Source organism: Heptranchias perlo, chromosome 7, assembly GCF_035084215.1.
Source record: "Heptranchias perlo isolate sHepPer1 chromosome 7, sHepPer1.hap1, whole genome shotgun sequence".
NCBI lineage: Eukaryota > Metazoa > Chordata > Chondrichthyes > Hexanchiformes > Hexanchidae > Heptranchias > Heptranchias perlo.
In genome coordinates, this window is record NC_090331.1 from 93090419 (window position 1) to 93113963 (window position 23545).

General features: G+C 40.9%; 1 protein-coding gene across 6 annotated transcripts in view; it reads left to right on the forward strand.

Moving 5' to 3' along the window:
* The window catches only part of ikzf2 (IKAROS family zinc finger 2), a 195111-nt gene extending 171808 nt beyond the window's left edge, over nucleotides 1-23303 (forward strand). For 4 of the 6 annotated variants that reach the window (XM_067988114.1, XM_067988117.1, XM_067988119.1 and 1 more), the window contains 3 exons: nucleotides 12011-12145; nucleotides 16970-17101; nucleotides 20675-23303. In XM_067988114.1, coding sequence (XP_067844215.1) covers nucleotides 12011-12145; nucleotides 16970-17101; nucleotides 20675-21405 — 998 coding nt within the window. In that variant the 3' untranslated portion in view covers nucleotides 21406-23303. The remainder of the gene's footprint in view (nucleotides 1-12010; nucleotides 12146-16969; nucleotides 17102-20674) is intronic. The other 2 variants (XM_067988116.1, XM_067988118.1) reach the window with 2 other exon arrangements.
* The last annotated feature ends 242 nt before the right edge of the window (nucleotides 23304-23545 follow it).

Consider the following 23545-nt stretch of genomic DNA (forward strand, 5'->3'; position numbering starts at 1 on the left):
GACAGTGCTTTGGATCATTGGGTGGGCCGTTGCTGCAGCCATGACAACTTGACATGCTGGAGGTCCCGATGAAGGGGGTCTCTGCATATCTAATGCTCCTTCTCCTTTCCCACGTCTCCCTCCTCCCATAATCTTTCCTGACTCACATGCTGCAGATGCTGTTGGCACGCACATCTTACTTGCTCCTGTCCCCATTCCACAACTCAACCTGTTTCCCTTTGTCGTTGCAGATATCCAAAAACACGTGGCGGCACCGTCCGAGGAGGAGGAGGAGACTGAAGCCACACCATCACTCAATCTGACACTCGCATCCACCAGCTCAGAGACTGATACTGCACGTCCTTTAGAGGTTAGGTTAGAGGAGGGATCTGCACGTGGTGAGACACCAAGCACAAGTGCGCAGGAGCCGGGGCGGGGGGAACAGATACCACAGGTGCCAGCTCGCCGGTGGCCAAGGTCGCTCACTAGTTTTGCTTCAGAGGAGTCAGGTGAGGACTTCAGTGGGCCAGGATACAGAAGATGGCTGATGGGCGTACACCACCAAATGCTTGGGACACTGGAAAGCCTGTCAGAAAGCCTGCGCACAATGAGAAGGGGCATGGAGGAGTCCAGCTCCAACTTGGCACAGGGCTTTGCACAGAGCTTGGAGCCCATCCTTTCTAACATGGAACAGGTGGTCACCTCCATCAGCGCACCTGTGGAACCCATCATGATGCAGCGTCTGATGACCGATGTCACGACTTCCATTGCAGCACAAACCAATGTTATCAAAGGTCTGCACTCTACGGTTGCTGCTCAGACTGCTGCGCTACAGGCTCAGACTGCTGCAATGGAAGCTCAGACTGCTGCAATGGAAGCTCAGACTGCTGCTATCGTGGCTCTGGGGACCACTGTGGAACGGGACTTCCAGGGTGTCACAGTACTCCAGCAATCCGTTCTCCAGCTGATCACCAGGATTGCTGAGGCGCTGCCCCGGGAGAGCGGCAGTGGCGCCATGGCAGTCGGACCTGCTGTCCTATCTCAGGATGAGAGCATTCCTGCTCCCACCCCTGCCATTCCACCAGTGCCCCTATTGTTGCCTATCGGCCAGCCAGGCCAGACTGCTGCAGCTCATGCTGAGATGGTGCAGTCTGAAGCTGGGCCTTCCCAGCCCAGAGCTGCTCGAGTTGTCCTCCAAGGCCATTTGCACGCTCCTCCATTGAAGGCCAGCAGCCTCCCACCACCCATGCTCCAGCCATTGGGGAAATACCTCGTAGGAGCACTAGGATTGGTAAAGGCACACGAACAACAGGCACTAAGGGAATGCACAAGGGTGAATAGTTCTGTTCTGTTTGCATAATTTCATTTATTCATTGATAAATGTGACTTTGAATTTGCATTTGGTGGTGGTTTTTATTTGTGCGATGAGCTGAGGGGGAAACCAATGTGCAATCAGATGGAGGACGATTTGATTTTCTTGTGGGAGCAGAAAGGTTGAGAGTGTAGGACTGTTGGTGAGTTGGGGGATGTAGTTGACATTATTGATAGCGGGCATGGATCAGGTGAGCACGCAGAGCCCTTGCAGAAAAGTTGTGTGGTTCTTGTTGCACCCTTGCGTCTTCCTCCACTTCCTCTACCGGCTCCTCCTCCTCAGCCTCCCCCTTCTCAGCCTCCTCCTCCTTGGCCTCTTCCTCCTCAGCCTGCTCCTCCTCCATCTCTGGCTCAGAGTCTTCTCCGATCATTGGTGACAAAGGTTGGTCCCTCATCATGGCGAGGTTGTGCAGCGTGCAGCATACCACCACAAATCTGCCCACCCACTCAGGGGAGTACTGCAGGGCTCCTCCAGACCGGTCCAGGCAGCGGAAGCGTTGTTTGAGGAGGCCTATGGTGTGCTCCATGATGTTGCGTGTGGCAGCATGGGTCTCATATGCTGTGCATATGTGTGTGGATTCCCGACTAGAGTCATGAGCCACGGCGTGAGGGGATAGCCCTTGTCACCCAGTAGCCAGCCTTTGACTTGCCGAGTAAGGTATAAGATAGCTGGCACATTGGAATGCCACATAACAAAGGCGTTGTGACTGCTCCCAGGGTAGCAGGCACGACCTCCATGATTCGATGCATGGTCGCACACCAGCAGCATGTTGAGGAAGTGGAAGCCCTTTCAGTTGACGAAGATGGCTGAGTTGATATACGAGGCATGCAGAGCAACGTGTGTGCAGTCAATGGCATCCTGCACCAGGGGGAAGCCAGCAATGCGAGCGAACCCCCGTGTTCAATCATTCTGCTTATCTGTGTCAAGAGGGAAGGTGATGAACCTGTTCCTCATCTGGTTCAGTACTTCTGTGACCTCTCTTATGCAGCTGTGCTCTGCATACTGCGAGATGTTGCACATGTCGCCAGCAGAGGCCTAAAATGCTCCTGAGCTGTAGAAATTCAGCGCCACGGTGACCTTCACAGCGACAGGCGATGCTGTCCTCGCCCTGCTTTGAGGCTGTATTTGTGACCGCACCAGTTGACAGATCTCAGTCATGGCTTCCTTGTTGAACCTCAGGCGTCGGATGCAATCCTCCTCGGTCATGTTGAGGTAAGAGAATTGGTCCCAGAAGGCCCTCATTGGATAGAGCCCCCTGCTCAGTGCCCTGCGCCTCCTCGTCCTCCCTCTCCTCGCAGCTTGACCTGCTATGCGTGGCCTCTCTGCATGCTCCCATGCTGAGCGACTATTCGGCAGGTTATATACAACTGTCAAAAAACCACTCTTAATTTTGTTATCTACTGTAATGCCCCTCACAGAAGGAAATAGTTCCACCGATCTCAGCCATATGGGGTTTGTTTGAGAATACTGGTGAATTTGTTCAATTTTCAGTTGGTTTCTGATATTGGTGTCAATTATAGCATCTATGCTATCACACGGGTAGTAGGGCCTTTGCACAGGGATGCATTTGCCATGTGGAGTGTGAAATGAGTATCCTGATTTAGCTTCATGTCAATGGGCAAATGAAAGTGGCTTCAATGTGACTATTGGGATGAACACTAGCCATTTCAACCAAGCCTAGTCATAACTGGACATCAGGTAATATGCTGCACGTGTGATTCCCTAAGAACAGATGCTCGACTTTTCTTCTCCTTTTAAGCTGTTTTTCCTATTGAGAATGTACTTTGAAAACCTATTTCATTTTTGAGAGGGGTGAGTTTGAATGGATAAATTACCTTAACTTTTCTTATGTTCTTTCACAAGCATTGGGCATGAGTGACTATGGCCTACCCTACAAATGATAGAACTTGCATACTGTGGGGCCATTTTCTACTTATTGTTAGATTGCATTTTGAAATCTGGTCTGAGCTTGTGTCTGATGATAGATATTGAATTGCATAGATTTCCTCTACCTCCCAATACACATACACAAATCACTTGTTATTCCCTTGGTGACAACTTGCTCCGAGACGTTTCCCTAGGTTGTTCTTCAGACAAGATTTGTAAAACTGACCTACGATGACTTGCTGATCAACTTTTCTCTCCTGCATTGGTCTGACAGTGTGACAACAACAACGTCCCAAGGCGCTTAATTGTGACACTCCAGTGATCGATAGTAGAATGGAAATTTTTTTCCTCTCTTTTATTATCCAGTGTTTCCGCAAGTACTACTAAATTAGGTATAAGCATGGCCCTATGCAGGGTAAAACCTAATTTATTCTGCCCTGGCAATATGATTTAGTCTGGCCTCGAAAGAGCATTCGCTACTCAACTGTGAATTTCTACTTCCCTTGCCAGCACTCCTTTTGGATTCTCTGGGATTATCAGTTTATGTTCACATCTTGGGATTTTTTTTCTACATTAAAGACACTATATAAATGCAAGTAGTAGTTGTTCTTATGGAACAGTGAGTACAAACTCTCTGCATGCCTTCAAAAGAGCGCTGGGCCAGTTCCTGATTGGGAAGAAGATCACGTATTATAAAAGGGAGATAAATAACAGGTCAATGTGATCTCCAGCATTAGTTTCAATCGCCTAAGGGGATCGGAGAGGAAATTCCCAGATTTTTTTCTCCTGATTGACCTTGGGTTTTTTTCTGATTTTTTGCCATTCCCAGGAGTTTGACTGATGGTAGGCAGATGAGTATATGTGCTGGTGGGTATGGGTCCCTAATCATGATGCTCCAGGCATTGTGGTTGTGTGGGGCAGGCTTCCTGCCCGTCAATTTCGTATGTTCATGTATTTTTTAAAAATTCTTCCAGTGTACATGTACACAGTAGAACCCGCCAATTCATCAATTTCAATGGTTATATAGTAAGTAATCTGTTGTCATTATTTATATATGTGAACTACTTTTCATGTATCGCTGACATTGCATGGCATTCTGCAAATTTCATTAATTTTCGAGCAACATTTCCCCTAAGTGGAACTAAAATTTCCCACAGAGCACCACTGAGGACATTTCAGCAGCCAGATTCAATTGTTAGCTGGCCTGTCTGTTTTAGTATAGTAATTTAGGAAATCACTGTTGTTGGCTTTTCATTTGCTTTCTCTGAGACTACTGCTGGTGTACCTAAACTTCATTAATTACTGCAGTAGGTAAAGTCCTATTTTCGTTCCATGCTGCTGATGTGCACCTTTCTATGGGTGGATAAAGAGTGGTGGCAGCATTGTGCCCGCATTCTTGTCTATGCAACAGAATATTCATGTAATTGCAGCAGCAGAATATGATTTTGGGCACAAAGATAAGTTTCCAGTCTCAATTGTGTAATGACGGTGAAGCAGCAAGTGAGGCTAAATAGTTTGCCACAGCAAGGTGGTGTAGCCTGAGTCGTTGAGTCACCCCAAGTCACTCTTGCACACCTCCTACTGGCTGAGTCAAAAGACACTTTTGTAAAAGCCTGGGAACCAGATGCTTGTGTACCTTCTCAGCACAGTGTGAATTGTAGCACAGGAAGAACAAGATTGGGTAAGGAGAGGAAAAAATAAATACTTTCCCCAAAGCATTTTTTTACCGCTATTGTGCAATTAGCTTGGAATCTTTACCATCTTTGTTTTGAACTTATTGGATCCATATAAATTAATTGTTTCATATCACTTACCACAAGTAATGATGGTAAGCTTTGCGTACTACCCTGTGCTTTCTGCTCTTGGCGCGATTGTCTAAAAAAACATGGTAAAAGTGTGACCTGTAGCTTTGATGGCACAATCAGGCTGAACATTCATAGTCTATTTCTTGATTGGTCAAAAATAAAATTGGACGTTTATGCCATTTTTTAGCAATCACAGATGGACTTGCATTAGGGCTTCAAAAATGGCAGCTGAGTCAGAAGAGGCAAAAGACAGTAGATTTTTTTTTCTGAAAATAAGTTGACAAAAGTACAGAAAATGGGATATAATTAATAATGTTATTGATTATTTTTAAATGTATCTATACAATACTTTAAAAAGTTGTTCTCCCTTTGACAGAGTACTATAAAGTAGGCTAGTTATTAAGATAGAGTCCTGTGCGATTGGTGGGCAGATCCTGGGTTGGATAAAGAGTTGGTTGTATCCTTGTAGAAGGCTGTTACTAATATTACACAATATTTCCTATATTAATTACAACAGTGACTACACTTCAAAAGTACTTAATTGGCTGTAAAGCGCTTTGGGAAGTCCTGAGGTCGTGAAAGATGCTATATAAATACAAGTCTTTCTTCTTTTCTTCTTAATAGCAGTGGTTCTGCGTGGGGACTAGTTACTAGTGGAGCCCCACAGGGTTCGATGTTGAGGCTGTTTCTCCTCACCATCCAGATCGTTAATAAAGATCAAGGTGTTGGGGGAACTGTCTGCAAATTTTTGGATGATGCAAAGATCTGTGCGGGAGTTAGGACCTTAAATGAGAAAAATAGATAGTGAGAGAAAGACCTTTTTGTTATAGTACATGAATCTTTTAAGTTTCATGACCATGCCGTGAGGTTATAGTCAAAGCAAATATTAGGATATATTTCTAGGACAATCTTAATACAAAATAAAAAACACTATTGTCCTTGTATAAGACCTAAGGCCTCATCTAGAATACTGTGTACATTTTTTGGTCCTCTCACATGATGAATTATATGACGTGGAAAAGACTCAGAGGAGAGCCACTCGATTGATGTCTAATTTAAATGCTATGATAGGCTTAGGGAGCTGGGTCTTTTTACCCTAGAAAAGTGTAGACTTTGAGATTTGATTGAGGTCTTTAAAACGATGAAAGGATTAGATTTGGTCCATGTAGATTGGTTATTTGAGTTAGATAGTTAAGGATGACCAGGGGACATGAGTATATGTTATGTAAACATTGAAATAGGTTAGATGTCGGGAGGTTTTTCTTTTCACAGAGGGTTGTCGACCTTGTGAACAAGTTGCCGGCTCGCACGGTGCCGGATTCGCTGCAAGCGTTCAAAAGGGAGCTGGATGAGTTCCTAACTGAGGCTGACATCATAGCATACAAAAAGTAGGTGGGGCATTGGACGATGTGTCTCCTGGTCATTGTGGTCCCCTGGAACTTGTTCCATCACCTTTGGGGGTCAGAGATGAATTTTCCAGATTTTTTTTCCCCTGAAGTGGCCTCGGGTTTTTTCTTTGGTTTGTTTGCCTCTCCCAGGAGATTATGTGGCTGCTGGTCGATGGGGGTTGGTGTTAAGTTGCACCATGACAGCATTGGACATGCTCAATGGGCCACCTGGTCTTCTGCTATCCATCATTTTCAGATTAGCCAATAGTGATTACATGACCGTTCAAATATGTGACATTTTAAGAATCTCATTAGCACAGTAGTGATCATGTGAATGTTTTACTTGTTGCTTTCTAGCAGTGCCATTGGCTGGTGCTGATCATGTGACCAATCTAATTGTTCTGTACTTGATCAATAGGTTTGGACCAATGCTAATATAGGCAGGCCAAATTAGTTCTGATTTCAGTTTCTACAGTGATAGTTTATTGGTCCCAGGTAGCCACGTGACTGATGCTGATCAGTTTTGTGTACCGTGCTGTCATTGGTTTGTGGGGGGACAGTGTGACAGAAGCATCTTGCTTGTGGTTGGTCTGTGGTATGTATTGCTCATTGGTTCCTGATAATTTTGTGACCATAGCAAAGAATGACAATATATGACAGTCCCAATGACAAAGCAATGACATCAGGATGCAGTTTCAACTGATATATCTTGGATGACAAAAAAAAATCCTTTAAAAATATGTTCCAGGATCATAAATAGAATGTAAATTGGGAGGAAATAATTCAACATTTCTTCCCATTTATTATAAAATTTTGTCCATATGCAACACCACTGGTTATCAACTAACCACCACTTTATTATTATTATAATATTTCATTATTAATGCAATGAATGATTTTTTTCCACATGTTGTGCGTTGTGAAATGTTAAAATGATGGGCTCAGTGGGTAAAGAATTCCCTAGTGATCCTGGTGCTGTGAGAGTTAACCTACAAATCATATTACCATAAACAGACCCTGTGCACTGAATATTGCTAGTTTACTGATACTTGCTGTAACTCAAAGAGAATACATATGCCCCATCTGTTTTCTCATATATTCTGCACACTGTGATTCTAAAATTAGTTTAGCCTGTTCCTTTCTTTCTGTCTGTCTGTCTGTGTGTCTTTCTCATACATTTACCTGTAGATTATTGGCTTTCCTTATATATGCTATATCGTACAGGCATTTTGTAACAAATAGCCATTCTCTAGATATGGGAACATATAGAAACTGTTGGTTTGACATTGGTTGAAACAAAACTAACCATTAATTTCAGTGTTCATGAGTAAACATTGAGTCCAAGTCTGTTTTCGTGCACAGTGCATTTTGTTGTAACCCATTTGAAAACTGTTCCAGGCTGTTCTTTCCTTATACTTCACCTTTCCAATTTTTCCAAGGACACATATTGTGAAACAGCTTCTTGTAGCCTGGTAAGAGTCAGTAAACAGCGAACATGGATTATAGCACTGTTAATTACAGTGATGGTGAGGAAAACAAAATAAGGTTTTGTTACATTCCAACATAATGGTTAGGCACCACTTATTATTGAGTAAGCCACAGTGGAACAACAAATCTTGCACTTGCAGCCTCCCAAACACTAGCAACCTTGCTTTCAAACCCAGTCCTATTCGCTGATTGAATTTAATGAGCCTGGAGATTTGCAAAGGCTGTTTTTAAGAATGTTGTCTCATTGGTGGATAAATCATTAATTAGAACAAGATCTGTTTGTATCAGCAATTTGAGATATATGTAGATTAATCAGGACATGAATATAAACTTTATACATGGCCTCAAGTCTCTGCAATACACATCTATGCAGCCCACAAGGACTAAAAATTTGGGTGCTACTAACCTAAACGTCGTTGATGATACAATCTGTAATTATGTAATAATATTATGTGAGCTGAGCCAAGTTAGCATCCAGTTTGTATTCTGTTGCATCTAAAATACAAGTATCTACTGTGACCCAATAATCGGGTCACAGTAGATACATATATGCATTTATAGGTAAGTGTAGGCATAGTACTATACCATAATTAAAAACATTGCTTCTAATATTCTAAAGCCATTTTATTTGCTCCAAATTTTTTATTGTTAGTCTTGTTGACATTTGCTTTGTAGAACCAGGTTTGAAAGTTTCCTTCTCAACTTTGTTGCACCAAACCTAAAGGTAATTTTAATGTATTTATTTCCTAAAGTGCATGGTTGCATAATTTCAGCACTATTTTGATGCTAATGTTTCTTTGTGTCTAGTATAATATCCTTTGTATCAGAAGCAAACATGTCCCTTTGAAATTTACATTAATTTGTGGCTTTTACATTTTGAGATATTTAAGTCATTTTTATTCATGCCAGTACAGCTCACAACAGTAAATGTTTTTTTAATTTTTAAGTTTACATCGTCCCAGAACGTCATATACTGTGCATCAGTTGTAAAGCACTAAATTGACATTCTGTTGAGCTGCAATTAATCCAGGCTGTTACTATTTGCAGAATTTAACTCTTTTATGTCATATAGGAAATAATAAATGAGTAGGTGTTCATTTATCATGAGTTTAGACACATTAGTATCTGTCTTGGCAAGAAAGGAAACTCAGTGTTAAAACCATTGTTCCTACACTAAAACCAATGAGAAACACACACCTTTATTCACAACTAACTCCATTAAACATGCACTTCTGAGTTTTTTGATGTTATTAATCATTTCTGCAGTTTCAAACATTTTGTTCTGGGGAGCCCAAAGGTTTCTACAGGACAGATTGGTAGCTTTAGCAGTAAAACAGACTCTTATGGATAAACTCCACACCCAAATCCAAATCCCAATCCTAGCCTTACCTATTATTACTGTTACTCTCCTCACATTACACTGGTTCTTGTCCACATAAATATAAAAAACCTCATGGCGAATGACTGGCCCACTTTTAGACGGGGTGGGGAGTAAAACAGCGAGAAATCTGTCTTGTTCTGCACTGTGTCTGTCAATACAGAGCAATATTGAGAGTGCATATGTAAACTTTCACATATTCCAGACTGTCCCAGTTGAAGGAAGAGTGAAGGCAGAAAGGCAGCAAATGGGAATAAACCCAAATTTAAAACAGTTTTATTGTAATAATCAAAGTGCACATTTCCACACTGCTGTATATTGAGCTGTCATGCTTCGCAATGATGATTGTTTGGGCTGGTGCAAGATGTTGCCATAATCTTGTTGAATGCCCCCAACCTCCCTGTAGTGCTTTTAATGCAGAGGCCAATAAAATTAAATTGTTTTTACATATTCACTAACTGTTTCATGGAAATAGCCTAATAGATTATTTTATAATATTTTCATAAATAACTGATACTTCAAACTTTTGAATATTTATCAAATAAGAACTGAAAAACTTACAAACTTCAACCAAGAAAATCGTTGTCTCAGATATCACAAACTGCACAAATATGGTCGGGGCATTCAAGAAACTGGATTTGCCCCTGACATAGTTGTATAACCGCCATGCATTTATTTCTTACAAGGGCCCATGAGCAAGACCCCTGATTTGCAGGGAAAATGGATGGAATAGTGGAATGTAATCCCTAAAACATTGGTAAAAAGCCTAGCATTCCATGCAGTAGAAAACAGCTTTTGACTTATTCAGTCACCATAAGCAAGCGATCTTAATTATAAAGAGACAGAATTGTGGAAAACTATCCCTAAAATACCAGTAGAAATTCCAGAATGCTACGAAATAAAAACAGACATTGACTTATTCAATTACCATGGGCTCAATTTTAAAACAGAGCTGGGAAGGGGGCGGGTGGGTCAATTTGAGGTCGAGAGACCTATTAGTATGGGTTTCCCAGAAGTCCTTACGATTTTGACGTAAGGACATTTTTTTTTGTCGGTTTCCCGTCCGACTGACCGGCTGGTCTCAGCCAGGGAGAGGCCATCTTCAGGTAAGTCTGCAGGTAAATCTTTGTTTGCATGGATGGGGGGGAACACGGGACACAGGTGGGCATAGGGCCATGAGTGGACAAGGGCATGGGTGGGCATGGGGGCATGAGTGGGCAAGTGGCATAGGTAGGCAAGGGGCACGGGTGGGCATAGGTGGCCATGGGGGTCGCGAGTCATGGGGAATGGGATCGGGGGTCAGTCATGGGGGGGTGGGATCGGGGGTCATCCTGGGGGTATGCGATCATTGAGGGGGAGGGTCAGGGTCAGAGGGGGAGGATCGGGGTCAGGGGTCAGAGGGGAGGATTGGAGTTGGGGGAGGATCGGGGTCGGAGGATCAGGGGAGGGGGAAGATCGGGGGTGGGGGGGAGTCAGTGCAGGTAGGCTTGTTGGAGCTGGGGGAAGCACTTCTGCTCCTTCGGGCCCACAAGCTGTGCCTTTCTAGGCACCTACCTGTTAGTCTTGGGCCTTCTCGCCTCCTTTCACGAGGCATAAAACAGGAGGCCCGGGAATCCCGGCCCCCCGGGGTTGTAATCGGGAATTAGTGAAAAATGGAGACTTGGAGCCTCCTTGAAAGGATTTAAGGCCTGACCCGCCTCCTCGGAGTGGGTTAGCCACCCGCCCCTCGACCCGCCCGTGTGAAAACCGGAAATGGGCGGGTTGGAGGGGCGGGTCTGAAATGGTGGCAATTTTCAATGCCCCCCGCCCACAAACCACCGTTTTTTACTTTTAAAATCGAGCCCCATAAATCTATGGCCCTGCCCAAAAATCATTCTCCCATTTAATAAATTACAGCTGAGTGTTGAGCTCTGGACACATCAGTGTCCTTACTAGTAAAGAAAAAATATGAAATTGTTCTACATATTTTAATGCTAAAAGGTTTAGAGAATGCATAAGAATACTTTTGTTCTTCATGAAACAATAGAACTTCCTTAAAATCTGTAACTGCTTTTGTTTTAAAAAAACACAAGTATTTAAAATGACAATAAACTAGACTATCATGATTTGTTTCTGTAATTAAAAAAAGTTTAGAAATGCAAGAGGCTTACATTTTTAACTACTCCAAAATATTTTTTGTTTAAAAAGCTTAATTGGCCCAACTTCCTTGTAGTTCCAGGAACAATGAACACACCATGGCTTCATATTACTGCAAAATAATGTGGTGCAGTCAGTAGGAAATCCTTACGCTGTGTTTGTTGTACCTGTAATGGAACCAGAAAGTTCTGTAACTTTTCATTCTCCCCCCACCCTCCACGCCCACCCCACCCCTAACCCCGCCACCTCGAGCACAGCATAGTAAGAAGTTAACTGATGACATACGGACATAGTTAATCAGAGAGGTTCTCAGTGATGACATATAATAAAATTTAATTCTGGTGGCTTTCCCATTGCATGTGATTATGTAGTGGTTTCAAATAAAAGATGAGTCAGTAACACTCGACTGCCTCTGTACATACTGTGCTGATAACCATAGGATAAACTTACGTGTTGCCTGTGAATCATGCCTTATGAAACTTATGGTGCATAGTTTCCTTTTAAACACCTTTAGTGCTTATTGAAAATGATTGATATAAATAACGATGATGTAACTTGAGTACAATTCCTTCCACAGTGGGCAAGCCTCACAAGTGCAACTACTGTGGTAGAAGCTACAAACAGCGCAGTTCACTGGAGGAGCACAAAGAGCGCTGTCACAACTACCTGCAGAATGCCGGCGTGGAGGCTGCACAGCCCTTGAATCACCAGGGTGGGTGGGATGACGTGAAGGAGTTCCAGTTTGTAGTGACTCCTCAATGGTTTTACCTTGAAGCTCTATCTTTTCTATCTTGATAGTGTGTACAGTTTTAGATATTACTAAGTATGCTTTCTGTAATATCCAGAACGGCCAGCCAACGCAATTCATTTTATTATCAAAAGTACTACTATTAAAAGGAAATAGTAAAACAGAGGCATCCTGACGTGGGCATAGTGTTACTTCACATACTATATTTTCCTACTACACATGTTATGATTGAATATTAATGTGAAAAAGTGACTGTATTATCTTTTCAGAGTTTCCTATTAGTGCTTTCTCACCCAACCATTTCCATTCTGGCAATAATGTTTATTCAGACTTTTTCCAAAAGAATTATTCAATTCCAGTAACTGACTACTGACAGTTACTGCACATGTGCTTCCAAAATGGAGATAAATTCAATGTTAGACATGGTCAGAAGAAAGGACCCAAGCGTTTTTTAAAATAACTTCTTATTGATAAGTTTTATCCAGCTGGCAAAAGCTTATGTTTACAGTAAAAGGCTGAAATGCTTTTTTTGAATTGGTGTCACATTTACTAAATGGAAAATCTGAAATAGGAAATGCATTAAAAATATGAATCCATAATGTGATCAGATTTAGTAGAAATTTTAGAACAGCTGTCAATTAGCTGCTTCCAGATTTTCCTTACTTCAAAATACTGATTTACTAAACCAACCACAGTTAGGAAGGTATTTCTTGAGGAATCTTATTTTGTAAAATATTAATAATCAGTTTATAAGTCACAGTTACTAGCCAGCTTCCAGGAAAGCTTAAGAGATGGATAAATCATCTTTTATTGTTTAGCCAATATTAAATTTAGTAAAACCTTTTTAGTCAAATTTTCTGAAAAGTTCTTTTTTTAAACTCTGACTGCACGTATAGTATTTTTGCATTACTTAGAATCATTGAATTTACAGCACAGAAAGAGGCAATTCGGCCCGTCGTGCCTGTGCCAGCTCTTTGAAAGAGCTTCCAGTTTAGTCCCACACCACAGCTTTTCCCCCATAACCCTGTAAATTAGTCCTCTTCAAGTACATGTCCAATTGCCTTTTGAAAGTTCCTACAGAATCTGCTTCCACCACCCTTTCAGCTAGTGCGTTCCAGATCATAACAACCCTCTGTGTGAAAACATTTCTCCTCATTTCCTTCTAATTCTTTTGCCAATTATTTTAAATCTATGATCTCTGGTTACCGACCCACTTGCCAGAGGAAACAGTTTCTCCCTATTTGCTCTGTCAAAATTCATAATTTTGAATACCTCTATTAGGTCTCCCCTTAACCTTCTCTGCTCTAAGGAGAACAATCCCAGCTTCTCTAATCTCTCCACATAACTGAAGTCCCTCATCCCTGGTATCATCCTGGTAAGCACCCTCTGTACCCTCTCCAAGGCCTTCACATCCTTCCTAAAGTGTGGTGCCCACAATTGTACACAGTATTGCAGCTGAGGCCTAACCAGTGATTTGTAAAGGTTTATCATGACTTCCGTGTTTTTGTATTCAATGCCTCTATTTAAAAAGCCAAATATTTCATAAACTTTCTTAACCGCCTTATCAACTTGCTCTGCCACCTTCAAAGATTTGTGAATATGTACCTACTGGTCCTTCTGCTCTTGCCTACCCCCTCAAATAGTACCATTTAGATTATACTGCCTCTACAAGTTGTTCCTACCAAAGTGCATCACTTCACACTTATCCACATTAAATTGCATCTGCCATGTGTCTGCCCATCTCACCAGTCTATCTAAGTCCTCCTGAAATCTACTACTATCCTCCTCACTATTTACAACGTTGCCGAGTTTTGTATCATCCGCAAACTTTGAAATTGTACTCCCTATACCCAAGTTCAAGTCATTTTTCTCATACCTCTCTCCAGTCATAAAAACATCCATGCATCTCTACACGCTGCCTCCTATTCCTTAGCCAGTTACATCCCTATAATTCCGTGTGCTTCAATTTTCCAAATAAGTCTGTTATGTGGTACTTTATCAAATGCCTTTTGAAAGTCCATATAGACAACATCTACTGCACTACCTTCATCAAACCTCTCTGTTACTTCATCAAAGAACTTGGGTGTCAAACAGTCACAAATATTGTAAAAATCATTACAGTACCTGTTGTGCTTTGCACTTCAAATCTTTTAAGAAAGTAAATTAGGTAAGTACATGAGGGAGAAAGGAATAGAAGGATATGTTGATAGGATGAGATGAAATAGAGTGGGAGAAGGCTCGTGTGGAGCATAAACACTGACACAGATTAGTTGGGCCAAAAGGCCTGTTTCTGTGCTGTAAATTCTATGTAATTCTTTGTAAAACTGTTAGATTACAGTCTAGAAACAGTTACGGTCTTGTTAAAATTTAGAGACAGTTTTTTAAAGATGATTTGGGATTAATTTTCCAATAGGATTTTTTTTTAACCCATTCCAGTGCCGAGTTGTACTTTTGTTCGCCTTCCAGTGCCAGTATGATTGCAGGGTCGGTGACTCCTCCAGGTACCCCACACAAAAAAAACAAAATGGTGCGACTAGGCCACTTGGTAATTAGTGCACCTTTTCACACATGGACAGTTTAAATCCTGGACCAAAGTTTTTCTTTTAATTTTCCTTCTCCCACCTTTTTTTAGTATGCTTTATTTTTTTCTTCTCTGTGACATATTCCATTCCCTGGAAAAGAGGATTGGGCAAGCAAGCATCTGGTAATGTCATGAAAGAGAGAGAGTGAGAGAGAGTTGCTAGGAGACGTAACAGATTGGCCCAGGTGACACCCTCATAATTTTCCATCCCTTCCTGTCAGGAGACACTAAGCCTGTGCTTTAGCATTTTCCTTACTGGTTTGGCCTAGATCAGAAACACTCTGCAAGGAATTGCAAACCTTTGATCTTTTCATTTCAGAAAAATCCTGATATACAACTAAGGAAAATAATGGAACCTTTTCTCTGAAATATTCTTTATTACTCTAGTCAGGAAAAAAAAATGAAGTTAATGAAACTTAATTTAAAAAGCCGAGGGGATGTTTTATGTCTGCGGTTGCCAATTTTGAGCTTAGATAGATCGCTCCAACCTGCCTGCCATTACAAAAATTAGTGCTGCCATTTCTCAGGCAGACTGTGCAGAGGGGAATGCCCCAACATTTACAGAACATGCCAGCTGACCAATATCCGTCTTCAGTTGGACTCATAACCACCTGACTCACAAAGCGGCATTTGGATTTGGAGCTATGGGGGAGCCCCCAGTTCCATTTGCCCACTTTTCAGGCTGAGAAGCTTAATAATAGTAAGGAGAAAAAGGGCGAAATACATGATATTGTGTGAGAAAACGGTTTATACAGTGGATGTTAATCATAAACTAGCATAAATAGAAACAATAGCCACTCAGTTAATTGTGTTCCAAATGCATTTAAAAGTGAACCCATAAAATGTGTAAAGTTCTCCCCTCACAGTAAAAATTGTAATTCACTTCCATATGTAATCACGTATGATTTACGTGCCTTTAACTCTAACAGAAGGACTCCTTTCCTGCACCAACACTGGTGTTATTTCCTACTTTTTTTACACACTACTTTTTTTAAGCCAATAAAGCAACTGGGACCTCCCTACCATTATAAGGTTTTTACACTTTTTTTTAGAGTAACAAGTAAAATACTTCTGCAATTAATACCAAACCATTTTAGGTTTACCTTCACTGGGAGGCAAAAATAAAAATCCAAATCTGTAAATATAATAATGAAATGCTGTGATAACCATCTCCAAATGTTCCTTAAGGAAACAATTAGCAGTAAAGTATCACACTTCTAATTTGCTCTACAGTTGTTTCCAGATCTGATGATTATTAAGGACAATTTGTGTACAGACATTTTTCTTCCCTCTTTGGTGCACAATTCATTTCTTTTCTTTATTTTCCAACCCTTATCAAAATGTTTCAGCTGCACAAAGTAACTCCAATTATTAGAACACATATATACACCAAGCTCATATATAAAATAACATTATGTGTCAATTTATTTTTGCTGAAATGAATTTTTATACAATTAAAAGTTAGGAGAATCAATATGGTAATTGGTTGGGGCTGACAGTGTCCTATACTAATTTAGACTTAGAACACTGATTTGGTTTTCTTTTCAGTCATGAATTAAAATATATATTAATCTGAGAAATATAATGAAGTAATCTGAAAGTTAAAATATTAACATTTTGGCTGTCTTAAGGAGGAAGAAAAGATTCTTATCCTTTGTCAGATACAATGTAGAATACAATTCCAGTTAAATCTGCAAAAATTGTGGGCATGTCTGACAGAAATTTGAAATTTCAGCCAACAAACTAAGTTTCATTGACTTTTCCAGTAATAACATACTTTCATTTTACGTGGCGAGGGGACATAATTAATAATTTATTGTTGCCCTAAATTTCCAAATCTTAGTTTGCACGTAAACCTTCAGTCAAGCTTCAATACAGTCAAGCAAAAAAACACAATTTTTACTCTTTGTAATGTTTCAAAGAACGCACATTTATTATTAAAACATTGTGTAGGTGAAAAGTTACATTTTCAGTGCTCCTGCAATTTGAGTCTTTCTGTTCATTTTAAATATAGCCCATATAATAGAAGTGAAATCTTTTGTAAGAACACTTTATTACCTGATAAACTGACCCCTGGGTTTCTAAAATATTCTGTACTTTGTATGTTAATTTTGATAGCATATGTTATGGTGTAAAAGAGATACTTGAAAATTAGAAGTTCTATGGAATGATGTGTTGATGTTTTGAATGTTCTCTGTTCTGTGCAGCAGATGAGTACAAGGAGCAGGATCCAGTGGCAGACCACATTCCTCTGATGCCGTTTGAGAGACCAGCAGTCATAGAGCGGCTGGCAAGCAATGTGGGAAAGCGTAAAAGCTCGACACCTCAAAAATTTGTTGGTGAGGTTTGCCATCTTTCTTTATTATTGGGTATTACATTATTATTAATAACCAGCTGCCTTTCCAAAGTTAACCTCATTCCAAAAGAAGCTCACGTGAAAGGGGATTTGAGGAGGAAATAAATAAATCTGTCCTGTCACAAATTGCTATTTGTTTGGACTGTATTGTTTGTTGAATACAAGTATTTAAACAAGTATTAACACTTTATTCACATAATTGGCATTCTTCACCTAAAAATAAACTAGTTGATATCCCATGGTTTTAATGAAGGGTAATCTGGGATTTGCCTCTTGATTGTGATGTTTGGCTGTTAAAACGGAGCTGTGCTTAACTTGGCCTGTCTCCTTAAAACCACTGTTCAGATATTACTTGTGGGGAAATAGTCTAAATGGGCACCCCTTGAGGTCAATTAGAGACTCAATGCTGAGGGAACCCTTTGTAGATTGGCAGGTGTTTGTAAATACCCCAATCCTACCCCTGGAGAGAGGCCAGGCTATTAAGGTCAGAAAAACCAACAGCAAAAACTGGCTTCCGTGTCTCTTTTAAAAAATTTTTTTTTCATCTGAAATGTGACATCTAAAGTATGATGAATGCATGCCTGATGCAACACAAGTTCACACACATATATGGGCCTAGCATATATATGTCTTGCATCTAGCATGTGGCCATCTCACAAATACCACACTCTATTACAGATGCAAAAGAATCTTATAAAAGAAACAGAAAGAAAGCCAATTAGTTATCTGGAAATTTCAATGTGCAACATTCCCTCACTAAAACAACAATTAAGTTTTATTCCATCACTGTGGCTCAGTGATAACATTCTTGCCTCTGAGTTGAAAAGTTATGGTTCAAGCCCCATTCCAAGACTGGACCACATTATCTAGGTTGACACTTCAGTGCAGTAATCAGGGAGTACTGCATTGTCGAAGGTGCCGTCTTTCAGGTGAGAAGTTAAACCGAGGCCCCTTCAGAATGTTCATGTGGCACTATTTGAAGAAGAGTAGGGAATTCTCATGGTTTCCTGTCTAATATTCATCTCTTAAGCAACACCACAGATTAACTGGTCACTTACCTAATTTGCTGTTTATGTTGCCTTGCTGTGCATAACATTGCTAGCCTACATAGCAGTGACTATACTTTAAAATTCATTGGCCGTGAAACACTTTAGGACATCTTGAGGATGTGAAAGGTAGTATGTAGATACAAGTTCTTTCTTTCGTTCTATGTCCTAGGGCTGTGTTCACAACAATTAGACCTTAAAGGGGGGGATTTTAACTATGGGGTGGGTGACAGGCTGGCCTTCTCCGATCGGGTGTCCCACTGCAGCTCACTGGCTCCGGGTTAACGCAATACCAGCCGGCAGAAAGATAGGTCGAAATGGACTGTGATCCTGGGGTTGGGGGCAGCCTGGGACAGCAGCCGCTCACATTATTCTTGTGGTCCCTGGAGCAGCACTCTTGAGAGTGAGAGGATGTAGAGACAGCACATTTACAATTTAGAAGGAGCAAGAGATGAAAATCAGAGGAGCACTGAACATAGTAGTATCATTTAAAATAAAGAAATAAAATAACTAGCAATGCAGAGAAATGTTGGAGGCTAAAGATGAGCAAGGGATGTCCTATCAGGCAACAAGCTTTCTTTTTCTCCTGTCCAGGACTGCAAGAGAGTTGCTGGTGAAGGCACCCCAAATCAGCTTTACAGAGAGATAAGAGCTATTGAGGAGAAAAGTGTTTGGCATTAGAAGGAACTGAGCTTCATGGAGGTAGCTTTAGCATGGCGGATTGTATGGCAATTCTATTTGCAATGAGAGGAATTATCAGGAGAAAGTATGTCAATATGATAAAGACTAAAGGTGAATCCATCAAAAGTACGAGTTGGTGGTAATGGTTAAACTAGTGGGAGATCGGAAGAAACAATAGGGTAGAAAATAAACATTGTTGGACCTGTTTTGCATGCGTAAAACGGGCGCAAGAATGACAAATTTAGCAGTGGGGAAGGCCTGAGCCAGATTTGGACGTGCACTGGGCAGCTGCTAAATTCGGCAAGGCCTTTTTTAGGTGGCAATGGCCTCAATATTGAAATGAGACTCCTTTGCCCATTTGCAAAATTGCTTAAAAATAGGTGCCACAAGTTCCATCTAATCTGTCAGGCTCTACAGCGGCCAAACCAGTGGTCTTTAAAGAGGCCGCTGGAAGCCGCGGAAGAAGCTTGCAGGTACGTTTTTCTAACTTACCCTTAGTTTGGAGCCTGCTGCCAGCCTGCGCTCGCCTCCTCCTGATCGCCTCCTCTCCAGACTCATCTGCGGACGAATTGGTCAGGCCCCAAACGGCAAGCAGAATCGGGATACCCGATTAGCATCTGCAGCTCACTGGAATTATAATGGTGAGGTCCAGGGACCATCCTCAAGCCTCTCTGTTCTGGCATGCCTTGGCTGCGCACTGCGCGAATCACGCCCGGTTTTGGGCATCAGTGAATTTAGGCCCCCATATCGTTGAAGCATTGAAAAGAATAAGGCTTTCCTTTTCCCATTGAAGAGAATGGAGGAGATCAAGGTGCAGTGATTTATCCATCATACTGCGAGAGAATTCTGAATATTGAGAACATGTGATCTGAAGGAAGTTGATGCATCTAGAATGGAAGGGTTGATAAGGTTACAATATTGTTGTGAAGAGGAAACCGAACAGGAGAGAGAATAGACTTCTGGGGAAACAGTCGCAGGCTAAGCCACCAACTCAAATTGAAGTAGAACTGAACTGGACTGAGAGGAAATTAGAAAGGCATGGACATAACTTTTGTGGGAGACAATATGGTGGCAATTTGTTTTGAAGGGCATAGTGCCAGACTATGTCAGTGGCTTTGGAGATTTACGAGGCAATGACAGATGATTCACAAAGATGTTCAAGATTGCACTTTCAGAGGTGCATAATGTAGGCAATAAGATCGCCAGTGGAATGGTCATGCAGAAAGTCATACTGGTGATCACGGATTTATTCAGAACTATCAAGGTGATGGATAATTTGAGAGTTAACCACAGATTTCCATAACTTTGGAAAGTGCAGATGTTAGGATAGTAGGCAGTAGAAGAGTAAGAGGGATCAACTTTCTTTAGAACTAGGTGAACACAAGCAAACATCAAAAAGGAAAGGGAGTAAGAGAAGTTAACAGACGGCATGGGACAGGAATACGTTTGTAGACACACACCATGAGGGGTTGGGATGGTAGACAGAAGTCCCGCCCCAATCCTTTTCCTGTGCACAAAGAAAAAGCTATACTTTAATGTCGCCTTCAAGCCTGCTCCACCATCCAATTAAATCATGGCTGATCTGCATCTTAACTCCATTTACACCCAAATGATCCATGCACGTCACAATTAAGATGTTAGTGTGACTTTAAATTTTAGAAGTGTAGCTCAACATTAAACTTCATAATTCCTAATTCTTCTCTGGCTAAACCAGTAATAAATATTTTAAAGTTGCTCTTTGATAGAATATGTTGAAAACAAACCTACTGAAGGGCTGAATTGTGTCATATGTAAGGATTGGTACATTTATTTGCAATGTCTTTTTCTAGGTGAAAAGTTCATGCGCTTGAATTATCCAGACATCAATTTTAACATGAGCTTAAACTACGAGAAAGAGGCAGAGTTCATGCATTCGCACATGATGGATCAAGCTATCAACAATGCAATTACATACCTTGGGGCTGAATCCCTCAGACCTCTGATGCAGCATCAACCCAGCACAATGGCAGAAGCAGTTCCAGTTATGAATTCTGTATATTCTCAGGTATACCATCCAAGCAGGCTTGAAAGGCCAAGTAGCAGGGAAAGAGCTGAAAGCCATGAAAATACAGTGGATGGCCCCATTTCTCTTATAAGAGCAAAAAATCAGACAGCAGAAAGTGGAATATCTCCTAGTAACAGCTGTTTAGATTCTACTGACACAGAAAGCAGCCATGATGATCGAAGTGGTCAACAATACCCTGGAATCCCAGCCTTAACTCCTCGGAACAAGCAAAGTCCTGCCTACATGAAGGAGGAATCCAAGGCTCTGGAACCAACAAAGGTTTTGTCTCATACCTCTAAAGAGATATACAGGGTCTTCAGTGGAGAGGGTGAGCAGATTAGGGCTTTCAAGTGTGAGCACTGTCGTGTGCTGTTTCTAGACCATGTCATGTACACCATTCACATGGGCTGCCATGGTTTCAGAGACCCATTTGAGTGCAACATCTGTGGCTACAGAAGCCAGGATCGCTATGAATTCTCATCACACATTGTTCGTGGAGAACACACATTCCACTAGGCCTTGAGCTCTAGGTCAGTGATGAAAAACTGTATTTGGACTCCCACATTGACATAACTGAAAGGCAGAAGTGGCCTGGTGACAAGAGATTTGCCTTGTTTTTACTATCCATGGACCAAGAATATACTGTAGTGAGTATATTGCACTCATTTGCAGTAATGTGATTTTTCACTCATATATGACTTTGTGGGAATTAAAATTAGCCCTTAGTTTATGAAAATGAGCTGTCAGTCATGTCATCTTCAGAATGTTGTATCATTCAACTCGGTCCTTGCGTAGGTGCAGCTGTGACAAGCTAGTGAACGACTCATATGTAGAATTACAGTGAAGAAGAAAAGAATGAAGTAAGGTCAAGGGTGAACCATGTCTTAAACAAAGTACTGCACTTCCTTAACTTCTAAACTGAGTAGGAGTAAAAGATTAATACTCTCTTGTGTGCAGCAGTCTTTCAGAATTAAAATCTTTGAGCATTTCAAACACTCAAATCAACCAAGAGAGATCCTATTCGGATTGAGAAGGCCCACCAGAATAAAAGCAAGCACTTGTTGGTTAATTTTTATACTTTGCAACGTTGACTAAAATAATTGAAAAGGAATGTCATATCTTTAAGTCTTCGAACTTGTGTAAATTTAGAGAATAAAAACAAATTGTTAGGTGAAGTCATCACTACTTGCTTATGAGGTAAAACATTTAATCACAGACTCAGTATTAATCCAGTGATGGTGCTCCCTTCTTTGGCTATCACAGTCTTAACCTGTTGAGTCCTTGACTACGTTTTCTTACAAGCAAGAGATGAATGATACAGTGCCAGTCGGATGACACGCCTGACAACCTGTTTTGTGGCACTTGCTCCTTGGATAAAGATTACCTCTCACAGTTAGATTGATTGTTGAAGGGGGGAACAAAATTAGGACCCAAACTATGCACTTACTTGAAATTTTCATAAAGTACTGGAGACTATTGTTAATTTCTGAACATATAGCAACAAGGGAAGGATGTATTAAAACTCTGAAACTGTGATCATTCAACTGATTGTGAAGCACTGTCAGTTCTTAACCAGACTCATTTCCTGTTTCATGTAGCATTTTCTAATCTGGGACAAATGTCCCTGTCCTGGATCCTCGGGCTGTTTTGTTGCTGAAGCATTAGGTATAAGCTGTTTACATATTTTTGTACTAAAGTGTAGTTTTATACATGAAAATGCTTGAAAAATAAAAGGTACATTAGCTTTGTAGTGCATTTGCTACTGGAATCGGGTAACTGGAACCTCTTCCTTGGTTTGTTTAATGGTGGCAACATACACTGTAATTTTTTTGCGTAAACCTCTGGATGTACATTTTCCTTATAACATACCTTTGTAAGAAGTCTGAAACTAAACCTTTATGCAATTATCTAGAAAGTTTCAGCATTCGACAACTATAGTATGTTTTAAATCTTTTAAAATGCTTTAATTAAAAATTTAAAATAAAACTACTTTATTCCAATGTCGGGCTTTGGCAACAGATGTTTGTAGCCTAAGTTTAATTCTAATGACTTTTCCCCTGATGTTCGTGTCACTCAGTGATATACGTATCACAAGCGTCCGCAACAGACCCTCCAAACTTGAACCGGTTATACTATACAGGTGAATGCAGTTTTCAAGTGCAATACTCCTTTTTTTTCTTGGACTGTATAATGTATTTTCTCAATTTAGGAAATAGTTTATGTAAAATGTTTTTGAAGTATATTAACTGATTCTTAAGACTGTGTTGAAAACCCCTGTTACTGTGACCTAAATAACAAAGCGTGTAAAAAAACAAAAAAAAGTTGCAGAATCTTTGTTAATATTTTTTTAGGGAAAACTACTGTAAGGTTTGTACTGTCTGAGTGCACAAATACTGAAATAAATTTAGGGAACCTCAGGAATGAACTGTGTGTGTGTCCAGTTGTTTCACTCTCAATACCATTATGAGACTTCACACGAAAGATTCAACTTAGTGAGGCTTTATACATATACATGAATCTAACAATTTTCATATTCATTATCCACAACAGGAAGTGTCATACAGGCGCTTTAAGAATCGCAAGTATAATTTGCCCTTGCAATGCCAAATTTCATAGTATCACAGCATCATAGTATGTTACAGCTCAGAAGGAGGCC